Here is a 24648-nt window from a genome sequence, read left to right on the forward strand (position 1 = left end):
TTGCAAGCTGCTGCTCTCTGCTGTTCCTCCTTGCTTTATCATCTCACTAGAATCTTCCTTTCTAAGCCCAGCAGGGTTGGGCCTGCCCACAGCTTTTTACTGTAATCAGTATATATTTACAATTTTGGCCTCTCCCTCTGAGCTAAGCAGAAAGAAATGTGCCGGACTCACATTTGTCTTTCATCTAGCACCCTGCACAGGGTCTGAAGCAAAAGAGTTTGGTAAACATGAGAAGAATCAATGATGAAATAAATGTATGCATGGATAAGTAAATGAATGGATGGATGGATGGATGGATGGATGGATGGATGGATGGATGGATGGAAGGAATAACAAGGAATGGACATATTTTTTGTCCTTAGAATTACTAACAAGTTTGACATATCATTACTCAAGCAGAGTGAAAAATAACCTTACCCAGATAACACTCTTCTAACCAGATGTTCAGAGGCTGAATAAAAAAGAAAACAAGCCTTCACACTGCATTGCATTCTACATCTGCATTTTTAGTAAAATAATGTGGCAGCGATGTTCAACCCTGCAATTCTCACTTGAGACGGGAAGCAACAGAGGGAACAACTGGCATTCATGATAAAGTTAAGACATATTAACTGGCATTGACTAAATTTGATGGTTTAGTAACACTAATAAGTGAATCCGAAGTAAGATACTAGATGACAGTGACCAGCTATGGCGTGCGAGCGGGCTTTGAAAGATGCCAGGCCACGGAGGGCCAGATACGATGATCATCTCCCTTTAGTTCTAGGAAAGTAGCTCTTTATGGAAAAATTACATAGACGACCAAATATGATCTAAGATAGTCTGTGTTTCAATGATGACGAAAGGATAAAATGTCATTGACATTTAATTTATTAGACTACTGACCCTGTTATCTTTTTTATTCTCTTCTAAATTTGGCAGGAGAAGGATAACGTATTCATTAACGAGTGCAGTTTTTAAAGGTAAAAGTGCCTAATTATGGGATAAGAGGAAATTATTTTTCTGGAGAGTGCAGAACGGCCCATGAGTCCGGGAATGGCACCCTCAGACCCTGCTGTTTCATTTATAAGCTATTTATCTTTCCCCTTACACCTGGCGGAAACAATTAGCACTCGGTAATTTGTTGATTTTATCAGGTCTTAGGATTTGTTATCTTAGTTGCCACCAATAAAAATGCTATGTGAAATAAACAATTTAGAAATAGCCTGCTATTACATCATTTTTATTTAACTGGGTTTGAATTTATTTTAATCTGGTGAAGTCTTCACATTTTAGCGTCACTTCTAAATCAATGTATTAATTTTCCAAAGGATTTAAGATGCCACCAGAGCCCCATAATATCACAGGAGGGATCAGGATCCTCCAAGAGTGCCATTGGCCCCTCAGAAAGCAGTACCTGTAGGAACATAAGTGCAAAGGTGAAAATGCGATCTCGTTAGAAAGTGTTCAAAAGCCATCAAGAACAGTAACCTCCCCCCTCCCCTCCCACCCTCGGCAGCTCCTGGACTCAGTTATTCCCGGCTGACTGGATTCCCTTGGCTCCACCTTCCCTCCCCTATGGCACCTACGCTCCAGAAGGGCAGACTAGTCTGTCGGTGAAAGTGCTTCCCAACTGTGGACAGTGTGTCACCAGACTGTGAGCCCTGAGGCCATTCTGTGGCACCTCCTCGGCACCCAGCAGGCTCCTCCACACACCACCTGGGAAGCCAATTGCAGTTTCCCTGAACTGTGATGTGATGGACTAAAAGGTATTTTTAGGTATGAGTTTGTTCACCCCCATCTCTCCCAATTCCATACTTTCTTCCCCCTTTAAGCAGATAGAGGGGATGTGCTCATTGCCTTAGGGGAAGTCTCTCTGTTAGGATAGAAAACAAAATAGCCAGACTTTTTGGCTTTTGTTATTCAAAACCTAAATTCTTAGGAGAATTCAGCTGATTCTCAAGCAAACACTGGATGAACAGAGAGGGATTTCTTTCGGCCTGTCAAGTTTTTTAGATGGGGAAGAGAAAAGGAGGAGGGAGGGAGGAGGAGGAGGGGAGGAGGAGTAGGGGAGGGAGGAGGAAGAGGAATGAAGCAAGGGAAGGAGGAGATCTGGAAGAGAAGGGGAAGGAGGGAGGAAGCCCGTATCAGTGTGCGGGTCAGCAGAGCTCGGGGAAGAGGCAAAGGAGATGGTCTGCAAGGCCGCCTAGACAGAGGGTTTCGACTCAGAAGTTTTCAGGAGCAGGCAGAGCAGGTGCAACAGGCCTGAGAGGCCACAGGAAATGGTGCAGACAGAGGAGCTGGAGAGAGGGAGCAACCCGCCTAAAGGACAAGGATTCCTTCAACCCAGTGTGTTACAGAAGGGCTAGCCCAGACTGTAGACCTGGCAGGGCTGTGTAGGCAGGGATTTGGAGCATCTGAGCAGTGCTTGGGTAGACCAATGAGTAAGAACCAGAATCAGAAGCACACTCCGTCTGCCACCTGGAACTGGGGCATGATTCAGGGTGGCGGGTGGTGAGAGAGTCCAGGAAGGAGGCAGGTTATGTTTTGTTTTCCCTTCCCCCATTAATCTGAAAGAAAGGGACTCAGAACCGGAAATTAAACAGCTTCTTGTATCCTTGAGTCTGTGGACTAAGATTTATACCCATGCCATATGTTCGGGAAATGCTAATTTTGTAAAGTTAAATGCACTTCCTTATTGCAGGACTTCTCAGAAATTTTAATATGCTAAAAGATTACATCTGGAGCTCAGAGAAAGTAATTCAGTAGGGCACTTGTGTGCTGGTAAATGATCAATAACAGACTCAAAGATCAAATCAGGGATTAAAAACCCTGATTTGTAGTGTTCGCCAATTTCCATGGTGTAAACACTGTGCAGGGCCATTCTGGCTCCGTCCCCTGGAAGATGAGGTCTTTTGTCATACTTCTACAACTCTCTGACCCCAAGCCTTCTGCCTTTATTCCCCACGGAGGGGTGGCAATCTACAAAGCTCTCCAAAATAAACTTCTTGCATGTACATCTCTGCCTTGGAGATATTTCCTATGTAAACTGACCTAAGACTTGTCCATTTATACATGTACCACCAGTTATAGTTAAAATAACCAGTTTCCTGATTCATTATAGTATTTCTGCATAGTTGGATTCTTTTAAGTGATTATACCTATGCCAAGATCTATGATCTATGAGGCCTAACATAAAGAACGAGTAAAAGACAGGGTCCCCATGATAGTGAACCTCCAGGGTGGCTACACATGATTCTTGCCTTGTAGAGGGCGAGTCTATGTGACCAACAGGAAATTTGGGAACAAGCGTCTGACTTCCAAGGCTAGGTCATAAAAGACACTGTGGCTTTCACCTGGCTCTTTCTTGGATCACTCACTCTGGGGGAAGCCAGTTGCCGTGTCATGAAGATTCTTAAGTAGGTCTATGGAGAAGTATACTTGGTGAGAAAGTGTGGAGTATCAATTTGTCAGCCATGAGAGTGCATCATCTGAGAAGCAGATCTTCCAGCTCTACTCAAGACTTTATTTAGATGACTACAGCCCAGCTAAGATACTCCCAAATTTCTGACCTGTAGAAATTGTCAGATAATAAATGTTTACTGTTATTAAGCTGCTAAATTTGGGGATGATTTGTTATGTAGAAATTTATAACTAACAGAGTACCTAATCTATAGGAGTTTTACAACTTAGCAGGAGAGCAAAGATGGATATAGTTATATATAAATAGGTGAAACAAGCCAGTATATTTTTAATTAGATACAGATTGTTATAAGTTCCGAGAAATGGGGAAGAAGGAAGGAAGAGGTTGAAAAACAAGAAGCCCCATTTGGGAAGCTTTCGAGAGGTCAATTTTGAAAGAAAAGATCTGAAGAAAGGCAGGACCACGTTTTAGAATCTGTCCTTTTCTGGAGAAATAAAATTCCTGAGATTACCCAAATGTTCTTTGTAAAATGTTAGATTCACTTGAAAATCAGGAATGTATCTTTAGAACAATATACAAGTCAACCTGCTTTTAGTAAAGTAATCCAGCCTTATAAAAAGTGCAAAAAACTTACCAATGCACATCAAAGTTGTTACCAGTTTGCTATCTACCACCACTTATGTTGGGTGAGGAATAACAGAACATTTATTTATTGGGTTGGTTTAAGTTAAAGAATCAAGAAATTCAGTTCTTGGTGGGTTGGTTTCCACGCTGGAGAAATGGATATAAGCTGAAATGAAGGGAATGATTTCTATTTAGTTGAGAGGAATAAACAAACAAACAAAAGCCCTTCAATCAATGAGAGAAAATTAGTACCTCTTTCCAGCCTATTGTTTTTCATTTTGCTTTGCTTTTTTAGGAAGTTTAAAATCGTAGTGGGAGTCATGATGGTGTGGAATGCTCACTGGGAAAGCATCCTGGTATCTTTCATTTTGCCCAATTCTCATTCAAGGCATCAGTTTCAAATGACATAAGAAGTTTGCTTAAATCGAATAGAAAATTAAAGCTCATCAATTAAGCAGCTAGAAGAAAAAGTACTATAAAGTAAATGAATATATAAAAAAGATATTCAACCTCATAATAATTAAACAAATGCAAACTAAACTACAGAGAGGTACAATTTTTAAAACCTTATTAGACTGCTAAAGACTAAAAAGTTTGATAATGCTCAGTAATCGAGAGTAAGGAGAGTCAAGCATCTCACAGGCAAGGGGTAGGAATGTAAACTGATACAATTCTAGAGAGCAATTTGACGTCTAGCAAAATGTTAAATGTACAGACCCTTTGACACAGCGATTCCCTTCCCGGGGAGTTTATTCTAAATGTGAATGAATATCCATTGCAGCTCTGTTAGAAGTAATGGGAAAATTAGAAATAGCCATGCACATAGTAGAGGGCTGGCTAAATAAACAAACAAATAAATGGTAACAAACACATGGAGTGGTTGCTGATTTTGTGTCAACTAAGAGCTCTACGTATGTGAAGTCATGTGATCTGACAAGACCTGAGACTTGAATCTCTTCTTACGATGGTACAGCCATCCAAACACCATCCAGCTATCCAAAAGCACAGGGGTAGGTCCAAGACCTCTCATGGAATAGAAAGGATGAAAGGAAGTTTCAGAGCAGGCTACAGAGCAGTCTCATTTATGATGAAAAATAATAGTGTATATATGTTTAAATTTGTGCAGAAAATGTCTAGAAAGATAAACCAGAAAGAAATAGTTAACAGTGGGATCCTCTGGAGAACTGGGACTGGGAAAGCCAGAGAAGGGAGAAGAGCTTTCCATTATTTTACTGAATACTTTTTTTACTTTAAAATTTTCTCTCTATCATCTATCTATCTATCTATCTATCTATCTATCTATCTATCTATCTATCTATCATCTACCTGTCATCTATCAATCATCTATCATTCTATCTATTTATCATCTATCTATCATCATGTACCTATCATCTATCTACAGTGCATGTGTATATACTTTTTGCTCGAAGCAGACAAACTGCAAAAGTTCAGGTCACAGTTCCCAAGACTAGCTTTACTTCTGACCCGAATTGTATGTTTGAGGGGATTCCAAAAACCACCCCCAGGTTTGATAAATTTACTAGAAGGGCTCATAGAATTGACAGATAGTTTTTATATTCATGGTCGCAGTTTATTACAGAGAAATGATACAGATTAAAGTCAACCAAAGGAAGACATGCATGGGCAGAGTCTGGAAGGGTTTCAGATGTGAGGCTTCCAGTGTCCTCTCCTGTGGAGTTCAGATGCATCGTACCCCTGGCATCTATGTGTGACAATGCACATGGAGTACTGCCAACTGGGGAAGCTCATGTGAGCATCACTGTCTGATGTTTTTAATAGGGTTTCATGATGTAGGAATGATTCATTGATTGCCCATCTTCTTGAAGCCTGCAGGATGCCAGATACTACATGACCCAAAGCCCTACCTTAAATTATACCTGGTCTTTATGAAGAGGCCACTGCCACCCTAAGATCCAGTGTGGCCATTCTGTGCCCTAAACCAGAGGTCCCCAACCTTTTTGGCACCAGGGACCAGTGCTCCTATGGGAATCTAATGCCTGAGGATCTGAGGAGGAGCTGAGGCGGTGATGCTAGTGCTGGGAAGCAGCTGAAAATATAGTTGAAGCTTCTCTGGCTCGCCCACCATGCACCACCCGCTGTGTGGCCCAGTTCCTAACAGGCGACAGACCGGCACTGGTCTATGGCCCAGGGGTTGGAGACCCCTGCCCTAAACAAAGATAACTATATCAGGTATGACATAGATTAATCCCAGAAGCTGAGGGTGAAGGCCAGACCTCTCTTTCTGCAAGGTCGAATTTTTACTTTTATAATTAAAACCTCAAAAAACTATGTGGTTAGCTTTCCATGTGCTCATTGATATGTAGTATAGTTTCTAAGTGTTTTTATATGAGGACTGATTTGCACTGAGACACTCTGATCACGTGGATTTTTGTTCTGTGTTTTCTTAGATTCTATACGTCTATTTGGCATCCATTAGTCATCGGGCCAAACTAAGAACCAAAGTTATTTACATCTCCCCTGTGAGCCAGCTTTTGTGGGTACATGAATATCATATTACAAACCCTTCAACCAATTACCAGTCCATATTTCCAATCACCTCCTTTATCTAATTCTCACACACCAAGCCAATACTTCCCTGCTTAACTCACCTAGGACCAGGTAGTACACAGCTAAAGGACACCTCTCTAGTCCAGAGCCTGCTGACATCATTCAAACTAGCCAGTCCTAGGCTGTTCCCCCTGCCTCGCCTCGTGTCTCCTGTGGGAAACAGTAACGGTTCTGAGCCTTGCTTTCCCCTCACTGCCTCTGCCTGCTGACCACAAACTGATGCTTCCCCATGTGGCCCTGTGCGGTGTGGCATGCTCCCTTCTCTTGGGAAATGTAAGTAGTAACAATCTTCCTTCAAAGGCATTGGGCTCTTTGTGCTGTCACTCAGTCACCACCATAAATTAAAATCCTGTGGGTCTAAATGAGACAACTTGGAAACCCCTCTTCCTTATCCTAGGCTTCTTCGAGGACTTGCTGATGCAGGCCTGGCTCATACGTGCTTGCTGAATTTAATAAACAAGTTTTACACTAATGGTTTTTGCTTCAGTGATGCAGGAGATAAATTATTCATCTTGCTTGATGCAATCAGTGCTCTACATGGAATTTGAAAATAGGTTCAATAAACCACTTGTGGAAATGCTCATTGGCCTACAAATTCTGCATCAACTTAATTTACTAGAAGTACTCATGTCCTAACTTGGTCACTGTTCTTTTGTCACTCTTTCCTGCTCACCCAGGACCCAGAAATACACATCCCATCCCCCACCTCTACATCAATTCATGTAGTTAGCAAATCGGCTTGTATATACTGTCAATAACTAAATCTGCCTTAGCCAACTTAAAAACTAAAACTCAGAATGAGAAGAAGTTGTGCTTATTCCATTTAGGCTAGTTGCATGATTTATTTTAGGCACTGAGCAAATGTTAGTTTATGAATGTTTTTGCTTATTACAAAATGTCAGGAATTTCCTGGAGCTGGTTTTAACACAAACACTTTAATTGTACTCTTGGGCAAAGATATGGAAAACAGAAAACCTGGTAAACTGAAGATATACATTTGGTAGTTAATTCTATAACTGATAGTGTTGTCTTTGGCCAATTTGACCCAGCAGTCCCCAAAATGAGGCTTGGCCATATTCCTGCATTTTTAGGGACACAAGGTGTGAAGATATGAATGGGTTGGAAAGGAGAAAAACTGAGATAAATATTAGATCCAGAACAAATTTAAGCCTCTCATAATAAAAATGGAAAACATGCTGAAATTATGGACAAATAAGTTTTACTAATGCAGGTGAGCAATAAAACAACAAATGTAGTGACTGCCTTAGTCAACAGGAGAGGCTATTTATGGTTGGTCTCCAATAATTCCCCAAGGCTGACTGAATTAAGAACTCAAATTCTAAGCCAGAAAAGTTGAAAAACATTTTAAAGAAGAAAACTCTAAAATGGCTGTTTGGGAATACTGACATTCTCTTTTTTATAGAAGAATTATTGAAAAATCATTTTATACGTATTATTCAATTTAGCCAAAGTGTGCTAGAAAATCAGAAGAATTAAAACACTCTGGTTTTATAATACTTTTGGATCTTTAACTTTAACGAGCTGTTAAGGAACTGTTGCTTCACAGCCAAGCAGAAGACGGGGAATCGTTTATGCAGAGTCGGGACAAAGAACGTTAGTTATAAATGCTCTTGTGAATAGTAAGTTCTGTGAACTCACATATGTCTGGAGGCTTTTGGCTGCAAGTAATAGAATACTTAACTAAAAGGGGCTTCAACAATGAGGGCATTTAATTCTTGCACAAAACAAGAGTCTGGAGGGAGGCTGTTCCAGCATTGGCTAACAACAGTTAGGGACGCTTCTTTGCTCGTCTCTTGGCTTTCCTTTTCCATAACTCCATTAACACAGTTATTAAATCTATTCTCAAATAAAAAAAGGAATGATGTCCATAGAGCCTGGAATCTCCCTCATCTTCATGGCAGGAGGAGAATGACAGTGGCCATCTCTTCTTGTCTCTCTCTTTTTAACCAGGGAAGAATTATCCCCCCAAAGCTCTGCCAAGCCCCTTCCCAAGACCTCTTCATATTTCACAGGTCAGAGCTGGGTCACCTCCTTATCCCTACCCCTGGCAGACGAGAGATTACGGGATGAGTTTAAACCAACGATGCTTCATTTCCTGGAGCTGGGCACTCTCACTCTCTATGGACAAAATTGAGATTTGGTTAGCAAGGAAAAGGGGGTGAGCTGGGTATATGAGAAAGTTATGGGTAAACAATCAGTGTTTGTGATATTTGGAGGCATCAGCAAGTGAAAGGGAGGACCTTGGTCCCAATGCCTGAGCTGGCCATTGCTACTCATAGGATGCATAAAAAAGGAAATAGGTCTTTCATTTGTTACATCGTTTAAATCGGATAAAGACCTCAAACCAGATATTGTATGTGGCTTTGTAGGAGTTAAACCACAAGACAGGCTCCTTCTCAGGAAATAAAACTTGGCCAAATCTAAATTTATTTTCAAGTAAAAAAGGAATGGTGTCTCGAGGTCCCTGGAATTCACCCCAAAATGACACAAATACAATAAGCCAATGGCTGAAATCATTTACACACAAAATTTGACCAAAGCAAATAAGCTTGCTCTCATGCTGTGATCAGAAGAGCAGCAAACTAGGAGGCTTTGTTCAAAGCAAAAAGAGTGCTGGACGACAAGTGTCCTCAGAGCGGGCAGAGAGGGAGCAGTAAACAGGGTTAGTAAATCCACTCAGGCAAGAGCCTCGAAAGTTCAAGATGTGCTTGCTCTCTTGTCTACACTTTCGTGGGATTTCAAAGGATTGAAATGAAAGGCTGTGAACAGTACACGACACCTGCCCCCTACCCACGCCCCCCCCCCCCCCCCATTTATGTCTCTGACAGTGCAGTGCAGCCATGCCTGCTATTCTCTACTGAGACTTAAACATTTTCGTGGGGTAGTTGCTCTAAACAGAAACCGCTCAGACTTGGTAGGCCTCCTGAGAGCAAGAATTGAGAAATCTTACCACAATCATAGAAAAATAAAAGGCAGAGCTTATGAGAGGTGACCGTAAACGTTGGTGTCTCCCAGTCCCTGTAACAAGGAAAAGAGCAGGCGCATGAGGCTCATTCCCCCAGATGACACTCGCTGGGCAGCGCCCTGTCTGCGTGGATGAAATGCTGGAATCCTTCGGAAGCCGCTGATGGTTGACTCGAAACTTGAGGGCTCCTCCACCTCCCACAATCCAGTCACTAAAGGGTTAACGTATAGAGCTTCCAGGATTCTGTGCTAACCATGGAACACTGGCTAAAAAACAAAAAACGAAGGGCAAGTCAAAGAGGGCTGTGTGAAAGCTTCTACTTTCCCTTCAAACCTATTCTCTCCACACCTCTCTGCTGATGGTTTTGACTCAAACTTCACCATGAAAACAACCTACACATCTACCCATGTCTTCCCTGTCTTCTATTCCAGTGGAAGAAGCATTCCTGCATTTACTCAAGGCCAGGCCCTGCACCTGCATTCCTCATCCTACAACCCCCTCACCCCATAGCTTCTCAAGGATCCTGCTTCTTTTGTCTCTTCCTTTCTCCTGCCCCATCGGCCTCAAACTCTCCTCTCCAGGAGCATTCCTATCAACAACACTCAGACATGCTCTACCATTTCCCATTGCTAAAAACCCAAAACCACCTACCTGCCCACCCACCTACCCAGCAAACCCTTTTGCCTGAACACCTCTTTCTGGCCTCCACCTTATTTCTCTTATTCCCTTTATGGCAAAACTTCTCAAAAGAGTAATCCAAATTTTCTTTTAAATGAAACAGGACTTGATCAACCAGCACATCATTATCTTTATTTTTTTTAACTGCTCAGCAGCATTTGCTTTTTTTTTTTTTTGTGAAACTCTGCCTTTTCTGGCTGCTCTAACATCAGTCTCTTGGCTTGTTCCTACCTCCTTAGCAGCTTTGTTGGGCCTGTTTGGCTGACCCCTGCTCCTTTCCCTGACATCTGCACCACGCTCATTCTTGAGCCCTCTCCTCTTGTCTTTCTATACTCCCTCTAGTCTAGGTGATTTACTCTAGTCCCCAGGTTTTAAATGCCATCCATGGAGTGATGATTCTCAATTTATGTATCTGCTGCCTCAAACTTTCTTCTGAGCTTCAGACAAATGCAGCTAATGGTCAACTAAATATCTACCAAGGGTGTTTAAAGAGCATCTTAAAGGTGCATTTTAAATGTTTTCAGTGTGGGTTGTTTTCTTATATATGAGTAACAGTTCTTCATGTCTTCTGCACATATTTTCTTCCAATTTGTGGCTTGTCTTCCCATTGTCTTGACAGTGTCTTTTGCAGAGCAGAAGTTTTTACTTTTAATTCGGTCCAGCTCCTCAATTCTTTCTTTTATGGATTGTGTCTTTAGTGGTGTATTTAAAAAGTCATCACCATACCAAAGGTCATCTGGTCATCATTTTCTCGTTATTTTCTAGGAGTTCTATAGTTTTGTGTTTTACATTTAGGTCTGTGATCCATTCTGAGGTACTTTTAGTGAAGAGTGTAAGGTCTGTGTCCAGATTTTTTTTTTTTTTTTGGACGTGGATGTCAAGTCGTTCCAGCACCATTTGTTGAAAAGACTATCTTTGCTCCATTGTATTGCCTTTGCTCCTTTGTCAAAGATCAGTTGACTACATGTACGTGGGTCTATTTCTGGGCTCTCTATTCTATGCCATTGATCTATTTGTCTATTCTTTCATCAACACCATGCTTTCTTGATTAATGTAACTTTATAGTAAGTCTTGAAGTCAGGTAGTGTCACTTACATTTAAAATAGATTCTTGATTCCTATCTCTGCACGCACATTTCATACCTGCTGCTCCCCTAAGTCTTTTCCACCTCAGTAAATGGCACCATCATGTATCCAGTTGCTCAGCCTAAAAACCTGGGAGTCATTCTTGATTCTTGAGGTATCCCTTCCTTCGTCTCATCTAATCCCTCAGTGTCTTTTCAATTCTTCCTCCAACAAGCAGATCAGGCCAAGCAGAACAACTCTCCATTTCCACTTAGTCTAAGTTTTAAGAGTCAGTCTCATTGATGGTCCTATAACTGGTCTCTCCCTTGCTCTCCTTTACTGTCGGTAAGTTCCCTGAACTTTTTTCTTAAAACAAACGACAAACCAGAAATGAGGATTTATCATATACTTTTTACATTCAACTTTAAATGAAACTACAACCAGTCTGAGCAAAGTGGGTTTTTTATGAGATCTATTGAAATCAGATGGGGAGGAGATTTCAGGCTAAATTCCTCAGGGGGACAAGTAAAGCCCTGGACCGTCTAGCACAGTAGCCACTAAGCCACATATGGCTGTTGAGCACAGAAAATGTGGCTAGTTTGAATCGAGATATGTCGTAGGTATAAAATACACGCCATATTTTGAGGACTTAGTATGAAAGAAAAAAATCTAAAAGCTCAATAACTTTTAGGTTGATTACGTTTTAAAATGATAAAAATTTGGATATATTGGGTTACATAAAATACATTATTAAGGTAAATTATTTTTTTAAAATGTGGCTGCTAGAATTTAAATTACATACATGACTTACATTATAGTTCTATTGAACAGTGCTGCCCTGGACAGTAATGCATGCCCGGTGTAGTTTTCTGGCCTCTGACATCCCTCTCTCCTGCTCCCAGGGTCTCTGCTCCATCTGCCCTCTGCATGTCAGCCGGCACTTTGCTTCTCCCTCACAGCTGGCTCTCATGACTGGGAGGATTGGGTAAGATGGCAGATGGGTCAAGATTCTAAGTGATCTTGAAAAATAAAAATCGGATCATATACCTCTCTTGTTTAAAACCCTCTAGTGGCTATCCATTCAAGTTAGAATAAAATTCCAGCACTATATCATACAAACAAGATCCCGAGTAACTGAGAACCTTGTCCTCGTTACATGTTAGCTACCCCGGCCTCCTGTCTGTTTCTCCAAACACCAGGTCTTTCCTGTCTCGCAGCCTCTGCATTTGCTGCTCCTTCTGCCTGGAATGCTTGTACACAACTTCTTCTGATGGCTGGATCCTTTTTACTCCTTCAGTCTTGGCAGGAAAGTTCTCAGATATGACGTAATTCTAGATGCATTTTTACATTGCCTTCAAATCTTTGATTCAGTTACTTAAGTGAAAAACTGCATAGCTCTTTGTTATAATCCCTGATGTATAGATGTATTACATACATGTAAATATGAGAACTATTTGGAAGGGTACACACCAGTTAACCGAGGTCACTTCTGTGATCATACTATACACATTGTTCTGCCACTTACTTTTTTGCAAAGCAATGTGAGAAATCTTTCTATGCCAGCTCATATAGATGTACTTTATTCTTTTTAATGGCCAAAGGCATTCTTTTACAAGGATGTATTATAATTTGTTTCACCATTTTCCTATATTGATGGACATTTAAATTGTTTCCAATTGTTCCTACTATTATGATTGAATCTTATTATAGCTGATACAGATTTCAGTTTAGATCACAGAAAATAATTTACCTTCTCATTTATGAGAATCAGTCTTTTATTATAGTTTCTGAAATAAACATCCTGTTAAATTGTGAAACGTGGCCATATTAAGCACTAACAAATTTTTTGTATGCAGTTTATATGTTATCATCTCTAACCAACATCTTCAAAAATTTAAGGTATAGAAGTGCTTTATGAAGACTTAATATTGCTAGTAATGCTTTGTGCATAAGGGCATTTAATTGAAGAATACATTTGTTTTTAAATTGAGGTATAATTTATATAAAGTGCACAAATCTTGTACAGCTTGATGAAATTTTACCTATGTATACATCTGAGTGACTGCTCCCCAGATAAAAATACAGAGCATCTCCTACACCATAGCAGGTCGAGGGACAGTATATTTTCACTGAGTAGGATACTTCTTAAGCTGTTTTTTTTTTCCTTCAAATTTCCACATTCCTCATTTCCTTAGGACAAATACTCCTTTATGATTCTTATATTAGGAGAAGAGAGAGTAAGGTGAAGAAACAGGGAATCACATCCATCTGCTGGGTATTTTCCCATCTCTACTTGTCCCAAATCATTTATTTTTAGAAACTGCTCATGGATATCCTAGGCTAGATTGAGAAAAGCATGGGAGTGTTGAAAGCTTTCAAGTTTATATAATCCAGGCTGACAGGATTTTCATTCTACTCTCCCAAAATTCTATCTATTCATTAAGGCCAATATGGGTCATTCAATACGAATAATGCTGTACTGTACTGGTTTTGAAATTATGGAGAGTCATTTGTTTTATTATTTTTTTGATAGAGGAAATAATAAGCTGTGCAATTTTGGTGAAGCAACTTAATTTGTATCTTTACAAGAAAAGGAATAATGAGAGAGAAAACTGAAGAAATAATAATAATAATAGATATATATAAAATAATGAGAGAGAAATAGCCTGTGGCCAGATCACCAGTGGCCTCAGTTGCCAAGTTGAGATGTCTGGTCTTCCTTACCCTTTCCAGTTACATTGTGCTGAATAGAATTTCCAGTGGCTACACTGGGAATTTAGTAATTTTCTCACAGAAAATTAGTTCTAACTTCCAAATAACTAATTTTTAATTTAACCTTTGCAACACAGTTTATTATTTTATCACATAGTTCTAGTTAGCATTTACTTAATATTTCTGCTCCTCATTAACTTCTGAATAGGTGAGTTAAACAAGATATTCTCAAATGATATTTTCAGTCCGAAAATTCAGTGATTTACTTACATGAAGTCCTGCATAAGTAAAATGTCGACATTTATCACTCAATCCAACAATTTCCTCTTTCAGAATATTCTTTAGCAACATTAAAATATTAATATTTCTTCTGCAGGGCACGTATTTAGATAACTCCAGAAAAAATGCTTCATAGTTTTCTTATGTGTAATATATAAGAATTGGGCTTGTTACAAAGGGACCTGAATAGACATTTCTCCAAAGAGGACAGACAGATGGCCAATACACATATGAAAAGTTCCCCTGGAATAGCATCAAAATAGGCCATTGTCTGGTTTGGGAAGCATAAATTCAGAGTGAAAGGAAGAGCTGGATCTGAGAATCCCAACTCATGTGACATGTTTCATTATGAACTGTTGCACATCCTAGAGCTTAGAAGTCTGAGATGCTAAATAGGCAAACCACCCCCCTCTCCCGCCATTATCCCCCATTCTTATATGTCCTTAGAAGAAACACCATAATTATTTATCTTTTTACTGTGTCCATACAGAGGCAGGACTTAATAAATCAACTTAGTGATCAGGTAGACAGAGGTGTTCTCAGTGAGGGACATCCATTAGAGGTTTTGGAAGTGATTTCCTAAAGAACATTCACATTTCTGTCTTCTAATTTTACATTCACCAAGCAACTTTCAGTTTTATAATTTTCTCTCTTGAGTGGATAGGGACACTAGGAGAAAGTACTCCAATTATAAGTTAAAAGAATTGCTAACATTTACTAAGCACTTACTAGATACTAAGCAGTTTTAGCATTTTACATGTATAAATTCACTTAACCCTCACAACCACCCTATGAGGGAGGTCCTATTATCCCCGTTACAGCTGAGCAAGCAGGCTCAGAGTAGTTGCCTAACCAGGGTCATATAACTAAAAAGTGGTATAGTCAGGTTTCAAACCCTGATCTCCTGACTCCTGAGTATGGCCCTTAACCACCATTTATTATTTACAAGTCAGGAACATCTTCTACTATAAATGAAAAAACTTGCCTTCTAGTTTACAAATTAGACTCTTCAAAGTTAGGGAAGTGTTACACACAGGATCAGCTGAGATGAAAAAATCTGCAAAGTCAGTACCAGATCAGATGTGTGGGTCGAGAACTCTGTGAAGTGCTGCCTGTATGGTCAAGTAAGTCCCTTCTAATTGCGACACAAAGCTTTTTTACTGAGATACTAATTTATAAGTGGATCAGGATATTCACAGACTATGAAGGAGATTCAGGAACTGTCCATTTTTTGGCCATACTACCCCAAGCAATCTATAGATTCAATGCAATCCCGATCAAAATACCACAGCATTTTTCAGAGAACTAGAACAAATAATCCAAAAATTTACATGGAACCAGAAAAGATCCTGAATAGCCATGACAATCTTGAGAAAGATGAACAAAGTTGGAGATATCACACTACCTGATATCAAACAATACTACAAAGGCTATAGTAATCAAAACAGCATGGTACTGGCATAAAAACAGGCACATAGATCAATATAACAAAATAGCCCAGAAATAAACCCACACCTATATGGACAATTAACCTATGACAGAGGAGGCAAGAATATACAATAGGGTAAAGACAGTCTATTCAATAAATGGTGCTGGGAAAATTGGACAGACACATGCAAAAAAATGAAACTAGACCACTTTCTTACACCATATTCAAGAATAAACTCAAAATGTAGTAAAGACTTAAATGTACGACCCAAACCATAAAACTCCTAAAAACCCTCTGACATAGCTCTTAGTAATGTTTTTGCTGATATATCTCCTCAGGCAAGGGAAACAAAAGAAAAAATAAACAAATGGGACCACATCAAACTAAAAAGTTTTTGCACAGCAAAGGAAACCATAAACGAAATGAAAAGACAGCCTACGGAATGGGAGAGATATTTGCCTATGACACTTCTGACGCAGGGTTAATATCCAAAATTTATAAAGAACTTTTACAACTCAACAACAAAAAACAAACAAGCCAATTAAAAAATGGGCAGAAGACCAAAGAAAAAATATAGATGGCGAATATACATATGAAAAGATGCTCAAAGTCACTAATCATCAGAGAAATGTGAATTAAAACCACAATGATATCACTTCGCACCCATCAGAATGATTATCATCAATAAATCAAAAAACAAGTGTTGGCAAGGATGTGGAGAAAAGGAAACTCTCATGCACTGTTGGTGGGACTGCAAATTGGTGCAGCCACTATGGAAAACAGTTTGGAGGTCCCTCAAAAAATTTAAAAGGAACTACATATGACCCAAAAATTCCACTGCTGGGTATTTATGCAAAGAAAACCAAAACACTAATTCGTAAAGATGTATGCACCCCTATGTCTGTTGCAACACTATTCACAACACTCAAGATATGGAAGCAACCTAAGTGCCCAGCGACATACGATTAGATAAAGAAGTTATGGTTGATATATATAATGGACTACTACTCGGCCATAAGTAGATGAAACCTTACCATTTGCAATGACATGAATGGACCTAGAGGGTATTATGCTGAGTGAAGTAAGACAGAGAAAGACAAATACCATATGACTTCACTTATACGTGGAATCTAAGGAACAAAAGAAACAAGCAAACTGAACGAAAAGCGACTCATAGATACAAAGAACAAACTGGTGACTGCCAGAGGGGAAGGAGATTAGGAGGCTGGGTGAAAAAAGTGAAGAGATGAAGAAGTACAAATTAGTAGTTACAAAACAGTCACAGGGAGGTAGAGTACACCATAGGAAATATAGTCAACATTATTGTAATGTCTGTGTAGTGCTAGATGGGAATGAGAGTAATTGAGGGGAGCACTTCATAAATTATATAAATGTCTAATCACTGTATTATATACCTGAAACAAATTAAAATAAAAAAACTGTCTCTTTTTATAAGGGGTCCCAAATTAGTTTGAAGGAGACAAAAGAGTCAAAGTCAAACCTAGCTCTCTTAGTCTATTGCCACAGTGTATTTTTTACAGGCCTAAAATAAAGTGAGATCAATTTTCCCAGCTAAAGCAGTTGGCCATTACAATCAACATTTCTGAAGTCTCTGGAAAAATTTAAAAAAGCATTAAATGCACTTAAGTAGACTAATCAGAAAAAGTATGATAGGAAAAAAGGGAATTTTCTGTCTTCGACTCTGAGAGAGGTTTGAGTTGTTACAAAGGAGCTTTGAGAGTATAATATAAAAAGACAACTAGAGATAAACACCAACCTAGATTTTCATGCAGGAAAGTTGATTAATCATGAGTAAGAATTACTCCCCAAATAGAACTTGCAAATTATAAGTGAACAGAAGCTTCACACAAAGCTATGTTAATGATGAAAAGTATTTTGTGTTTGGGAGAGGGAGGAGGTTCTGGTTCTGATCTGAGCGTGCTCAAAGTGCAAGTTATAAGGGATAATATAATAAAACTAAACTAAATGTTACTACAAACTTTTTTCGAGCTTCGGGCAAAAATAAAATTTCTTTTTATCTACAAACTTGATTAAGATGGTTCTACAGACAGGGGAAAATATTCACTTATAATCCTAAAAACACAAATTACTGCTAATATTAAACATGAAGATATAGTATAGGCATATGCTCAGTTATCTGTACGTAAAAGTTTTTGGAATTCTCAACTTTTGTAGAAAATACAATTTTGTACACGTACACAGAATGCTGTAGAACGTCTAACCAAATTAAATAATTTTAGCATTTAATTTTAGCGTCTAATGAATGTAGTTACTTCAAAACTTTTCTCTGATAAATGGTTCTGTTCTGCAATGTGTAATTATCATATTAGAAGTTAGCAAAAGTAAAATTATACCATCTTAAAGGCTTTTAAAAAATTTTTATTTTTTTAAAGGCCTTTTAATGAGATTTCAAACTTCTTTATGAAGTCTATGCAATTTACTTTGGAGAAGACTCAAAATCAGAAGATTTCATTTCTTTGTACGCTAGTAAAATCCCTAACAATCCACTAATCTATACATTCCTCCAATAAAGAAATACAAGAATTTTCACAGCAAACTTGGTCAACTGCACCCGTACCTGAATTTCATGTTTTATTTAGTTTTTTTTTTAAACTTTTCATTTAGTTTTATTCTTATTTTTCTGCTGCACTTTGCTTTTATGTTTGCAAAAGAATATCTTACTGTAGTTTCTCTTTATTTATGGTTTCGTTTTCCACAGTTAGTTACCCGTGGTCAACTGAGGTCCAAAAATATTAAATGGAAAATTCCAGAAATAATTATTCTTTTAAATTATGAGCCATTTTAAGTAGTGTGATGTATTTCACGCTGTCTCACTCTATCCTGCCTGAGACATGAAAAAGCCCTTCGCCCAATGTATCCATGCTATCTGTATATGCTACCCACCTGTTAGTCACTTAGCGGCCATCTCAGTTATTAGATTGGTTATGAGAGACCACTACATTTACGTAACTTTTATTACAGGATATTGTTATAAATGTTCTATTATTATTGTTAATCTTATTGTGTCTAATTTGTTAATAAATTTTATCATAGGTATGTATATATAGGAAAAAGCATAGTATATATAGATACGATTTGGTACTATCCACGGTTTTAGGCATCCACTGGGGGTCTCGGAACATATCCCCTGAGGACAAGAAAGGGCTACTACATTTGATTTTCAAGAACAGCATACTCACTTAAGAGCTTTTAAATTATATTCATTACTCAACTGAATCCTCTTTAAACATCCTTTCCTATGTGTAGCCAAATCTTCTTAAAATCACTTTTCTTGCCTTTTGTGCTATATTAAGTACATTTCAATGTTAAGTTTATGTGTGTATTTAATATTTCCTTATCTTTAATGTGACGAAGTAATACAGTAGAATAAAAGGCTAATCTAGGTAAGAATCTGGATTCTACTGAAATGGTCCTATGATCACAGAGAAGTACAAAGGGCCATGGATGGGGACAAGGGAGGTCTTGCAGGAGTATTAACATGGGACAGAAAGGGAGGGCTCAGGGAGGAGAGAACTCTAAGATTATCATCATAAGAGAAGAAGGCTAAGTGCCAACTGGTCTCCAAATAACTAATTTGTCATTATTTTCTTTCAGAATCTTCTACTACAATTTTAGAAAGTGCTTACTTAATTTATACATAATAAAATTCGACAGGTCTAAAATATTTTAATAGCCAAGTATGAAAATAGTTTTATAATTTTCAAGGTCTAATCTTTTTCGAATAAACTTTTACACTCGCTAGTGAATTTAAACAAAAATATAACCTACCAGACATGAATGGGTTAGTTTTCACAATAACTTCATAATTTCAAAGGAAATATTAAAAAGAAACTCTCTTCACTGTGGTCACAACAACAACAAAAATCCCTTAATTTTGAAGCACATTTTTCCCCCAGAATTATTTTCTTTTTGGTCACAATCACCTATGTTATATTCTTTGTAACACTGTTGCTATCATCTTTCAATAAATGTCCATCTACAAATTAATTAACTTTCTTGAGACAAATCCCTGGTATACTATTCTTCTGATTCCCATGAAAGACTCACTTTTAAGATACAATTGCAGCTGCCCCACACTGCCAGTTACTGTGTCATACATACGCCTTAAAATTCTGTAATCAGCAACCACCAGGTGCCGTATCGCATTCAGCACACTACAGTCAGTCAATACAGACATCCCAAACACACCAAGGCTGGTTTTGTCAAATGTTTTATTGAGTGTAGACATCTGGAGTACTGTAAAACATGCATTATCTGTAGATTCAAAAAGGAGCAAGCCACATTGTCCTCACTGTCAAATGTGTCAGGCTTGGCATACATGATGGAGATTAATGAAGTATCATGAGAGTAATATGGTTCCTGAAAAGCTTCTACAATTTGGAGTAGGGTCTTAATCACGTGAAAAGCAAAGCTGTTCACATTAGTGAACTTGCATTTCATTGGGGGTACACAGTATTTTAATTTTAAAACAAATAAAAATAATTCTGTTTGTAGAAGATTCCCAACCCCCCCAACTTTCTTTGTCCCTTCAGTTTTCAGAAATTTTAATTAAAAAATTCATGTGCCTTTTGGAAATTGTACATGTATCTGAGCAATAACTAAAATTTATTTCTTCTTCGGTTGCTGAGGTGTATTAAATTTGAAGAAGATAATATCTCCATCTTCAACAATATAATTTCTGCCTTGTTGTCTGTACTTTCCAGCAGCCTGAAAATAGGAAATACAGAGGAAATGGGTTATTTTACAACTAAATGCATAAGGTAAATGGTAGGAGCAGATGCAAAAAAGTATTATACTTCTTGGGTCATATTTTAAAAAAAGAAATATAGGAAGGCATACAAGTTCAAAACTAGACTTGGAGAAAAGCAAAGTATTCCTGATTTGGGCAGAACTCAGTTTTCCATACATACATAATCATAATGTATTCTTCACTAAATTGTTGGTAGATAAATGTAATTATACCAATATCATTAAGTTTCATTACATGCTGTTTATGGTACATTTCTGATGTGTCTGCAAACATCCAGCAAGTCACTGTAACAAAACAAATCAAACTAACCAGGAAAAAAAGACTATATAACTAGTTTAAAGCTTCTTTATTTGCTTAAAGAAATCCTTTCGTGATGCTTGTGATGTCAAAAGGGAAGTTTGCTACAAGGGAAAGTATTATCTATGATAATGCACAGATTTTAAAATTATTTCCTTGTAGTTTTTTATTTAGTCTTGTCAATGACCATAAATAGTGGTGTATACTAGAATTCATCACGAAGATTACAGACATACCATGGAGGTATCACGAATTTAGTTACAGACCACCATAATAAAGTGAGTACTGCAATAAAGTGAGTCATAGTCTTTTTGCTGGTAGAGGGTCTGGCCTTCAATTTGTAAAAAAAGGTAACATCTGTGAAGCGCAATAAAGCGAAGCACAATGCAACAAGATATGCCTCCACTGACTAACAGCCCTAGTTACAAGCAGACTCTAACAGGTTGGAACTGCAAAGGCAGATATTTTTTCCACTTGTATATTAGTCGACAAAGCAACTGATTCCACCTGCTGGTAAGCAGATCTAGATGTGGAATCGGCTTACACAAATAAGCGGCAGTTCCAGGGACCCAGCCTGTGGCACAGCACACACACTTTACCCTAAGCACAACAGGCTCTTGAGCATCTAAGTTTAACACTGCATACACCGACACAGCTCCATGTGACCCCACCATTGACCACTTGACAATGAGGACTTGAGCATCTTTTATAAAAAATTCTCAAAAGTATTTTCCTTCTGTTAGAATTCACTGAGAAAATGAAACTTTTGCCCAACAATATTAGTACTTTCTTTTGAAGATACTGATAAGACTGTTCAAAGTCAAGTGTAATTATACTAATCAGAAAAAACACTGGTTTTTAGTGAATGAAGATCATACATTTGAGGTTAAAATCAACAAACCAGATCACAGAGCCCTAGTAAGCATATTTTCAAATATCTAGACTGACTATCTATCTATCTATTTATCTATCTATCTAATCACCTACTAATAATGTGTGCTATTAAAACAAAGCTCATTTTTAAAAAGCCATGATACTCTAATATTCTAAAAGGCTCTCTCTCACATGATTTTTATAAAGACATGTGATGTATGAAGGCCATATGCTACTTATTTTGAGAATATAAAGCCCACTGTTATAAAACTATACAGACAACTTAAATCAAATTTACATATTGACATAACATATTAATATAAGTTTATATACATTGTTATCACTCAAGTTTACTATTAATTAAAGGTGACAGTGTTCCTTTAAATTCTCTAGAGACCATTTAATCCATTTCCACTGCTATCAGAAACACTGGTTGAAAAAAAAAAATCAATACCCATTTGTGAATCTTGAGTATGTATTAAACAAGACACGTCTAACCAGTTCATTTGCACTTGAAAGCAGCCATCTGTAGAAGCCAGCTTTGCCTAAGCAGATATGATTGCTAATAATGTGATATCCCTGTAGACTACAAAGCCCACACAGAGCTATTCAGTATATAGTTCACAGCACTGGCATTAAATTAGTTATGCTGCACTGGTGTTAGAAACACATACACATACATACACATACACAGAATCTTGCTCTCAAACCTAAAACCTATTTGATAATATGCAAGTAAATATTTGTTGAATAAGAGAGCATAAAATAATTCATAAATGCTCTATTTACTTGGTGTTCAAATTTTGAAATGTTAGTTTTGGAGATTAAAAATCACATAAAACACTTAATGGTATTATAAACTGAAAATTCAAAGGTCAATCTTTTCCAATAGATAGCATAAAAGCTCTCAGTTCATGTTTAGCATTTCTACAAGCAGGAGATATTATTTTATTGTATATGACGAAGTTTCCTTGTATTGTTAAAAGAAGTATTTACAGTTTACACATCTTTCAAGTTTATTAAGAATTGGTAAAACAGGTTTATCACATAAAAGTACACAAAAGCAGCATCTGATTTCTGAATTCTAGTAAGAGGAAAATATCCTTATTTCAATCATCTTTATTCTATGAAAAATAAATATGCCAACATGATGTGTAGCATGTTGAAAAATAACCAGAGATTCTCAAGTCTAATTAGCATTCCTGACAAAGTTTAATCTCAATATTTGCATAGTTATCTACTGATACAGATGAGACCACTGAAAAGTTAATGACGTTGTTTAGCTATAAACTATAACTTCCCTCACTTCTTTAAAAAAAAAAACAAAATGGCTCTCATTCTACAATGAACCAATTATACCACGATTTTTTCCCTCCTCTTCCTGGGGTCTCAGAAGTTCTATTAAAGTCCTGCTGTTTAGGATGATTTTTCCAACGATACCAATGAAATAAACTTTTCTGCATTCTTTTCCAATTATGAAATAGTAAACACAGCAGGGACCTCTATAAATTCTTTAACATTTTCTACAGTAGTCTTCAAACATCAAATTAAAGATAAAGAAGCCTTCCTACAATGTCAGTTTAATCACTTGACCTATCGAATAGAGACATTCCTACGAGATTCTGCTAAGTAAAACCTAATAAAGCCAAAGAAAATTAAGCCTCAGAGTTTACATTAAAAAAATCACTTATTATTCATGTATAACATTGCTTCACTATTAGTAGCTGCAAATCAAATTATACTTATTAGTTAAAATAAAGCACAATTTTGGACCTGCCCTCTAGTGTTGAGAAAGCAAATCAAATTCCCAAAGATCTTCAAAAAAAAAAAAGTACTACCATGAAGTTGCAGTAAGAATAGGTTTTATTTAACTAAATTTCTGTCCCTTTCCTTGAATCAATCATAACCATATTCATATTACCTCTAATTTAGATATTCAAATGTAACAAGCATAATTTTTCATTGGCCATCAGTGAACAGATTCTTTGAAATTATTTATAATTACTTAAAACTAGTTTATTTTTATTTTCAGTTTCAGAAAACCACAAAATTACTGAATGACAATTCCTACATTTAAAAAATTATCTAAAATCCTGTAAACAACTATAGTTCTTCAATCATTTCATAGTAACACAAAACCCTACACACAGTTTAAAAGATGGCTATTTATTTTAATCATGAGTATCTTCATATTAGTAAGTATCATAAAATATGAAACTAAAAATAATTCCTTACCTTGACCGCATTTTCAGAACCTTCCTCTTTAAAATCTTCGTATTTCATTACTTCAGCCATAATGAATCCTTTTTCAAAATCTGTGTGGATCTTTCCTGCAGCTTGAGGAGCCTTCGTCCCTTTCTTTGAAAAGAAAGACCAGAGAAAACTAATTGCATTTAAGATGATTGATTGTAAGCATAGAGTTTTTTCTGATCTGCAGTTGGAGTCAACTTAAACTTAGTTTAATATCACTTAAGATGTCAGATACATAATTAGTGCATTTTCAACACTGAGCACTATCTGTGCAGCAGATTCAGCAAAGACAGACCAGTAGATATTAAAACAGCACAGCTTTGTTTTTCCTAACAGTCATCCACAGCTTCATTGATTTGGATGCAGTGTTCTGGTTTGGGCCTGGGTTTCATTTCGATTTTCTATTCTTCACAGTGAAAAAAAAAAAAATAAGAATTTCAAAGTAACTTTCAAGATGAATTATCAAAGGTTTTAAAAAGATAAAAAGCCTTGAAATTTTCAGCTCATCTAAAGAACATATAAAAATCAATATATAAAGGAACATTTTAAAGATATTTCTAACGAATCATATAATCTATGTTTGGCAAATAATTTTGAAATTCTCATAAAATTTTAATAATAAAATTTTCAAACATTTTACATTATACACTCTGCTTCTAACCATCATTTAGA

At 37.4% G+C, this 24648-nt stretch overlaps 1 protein-coding gene and 1 long non-coding RNA gene across 5 annotated transcripts in view; both read right to left on the reverse strand.

The window, feature by feature from the left end:
* Positions 1–1201: 1201 nt before the first annotated feature.
* On the reverse strand, positions 1202–15466 carry LOC120596889 (uncharacterized). Of its 2 annotated transcripts, XR_005651249.1 has the most exons (6): positions 12156–15466; positions 9588–9868; positions 4745–6766; positions 4280–4445; positions 4038–4193; positions 1202–1396 (listed from the first exon to the last, which is right to left on the reverse strand). It is a non-coding gene; the product is annotated as an uncharacterized LOC120596889 (long non-coding RNA). The 2 variants fall into 2 exon arrangements; XR_005651248.1 differs by lacking the exons at positions 9588–9868; positions 12156–15466 and having other exon boundaries at positions 4745–9430.
* Positions 15467–20000: 4534 nt separating this feature from the next.
* The window catches only part of OLA1 (Obg like ATPase 1), a 148182-nt gene continuing 143534 nt past the window's right edge, over positions 20001–24648 (reverse strand). For all 3 annotated transcript variants that reach the window (XM_039855964.1, XM_039855965.1, XM_039855966.1), the window contains 2 exons: positions 23962–24084; positions 20001–20513 (listed from right to left, as the gene is read on the reverse strand). In XM_039855964.1, coding sequence (XP_039711898.1) covers positions 20412–20513; positions 23962–24084 — 225 coding nt within the window. In that variant the 3' untranslated portion in view covers positions 20001–20411. The remainder of the gene's footprint in view (positions 20514–23961; positions 24085–24648) is intronic.

This window comes from Pteropus medius, unplaced genomic scaffold, assembly GCF_902729225.1.
Source record: "Pteropus medius unplaced genomic scaffold, Ma_sr-lr_union100, whole genome shotgun sequence".
Classification (NCBI taxonomy): domain Eukaryota; kingdom Metazoa; phylum Chordata; class Mammalia; order Chiroptera; family Pteropodidae; genus Pteropus; species Pteropus medius.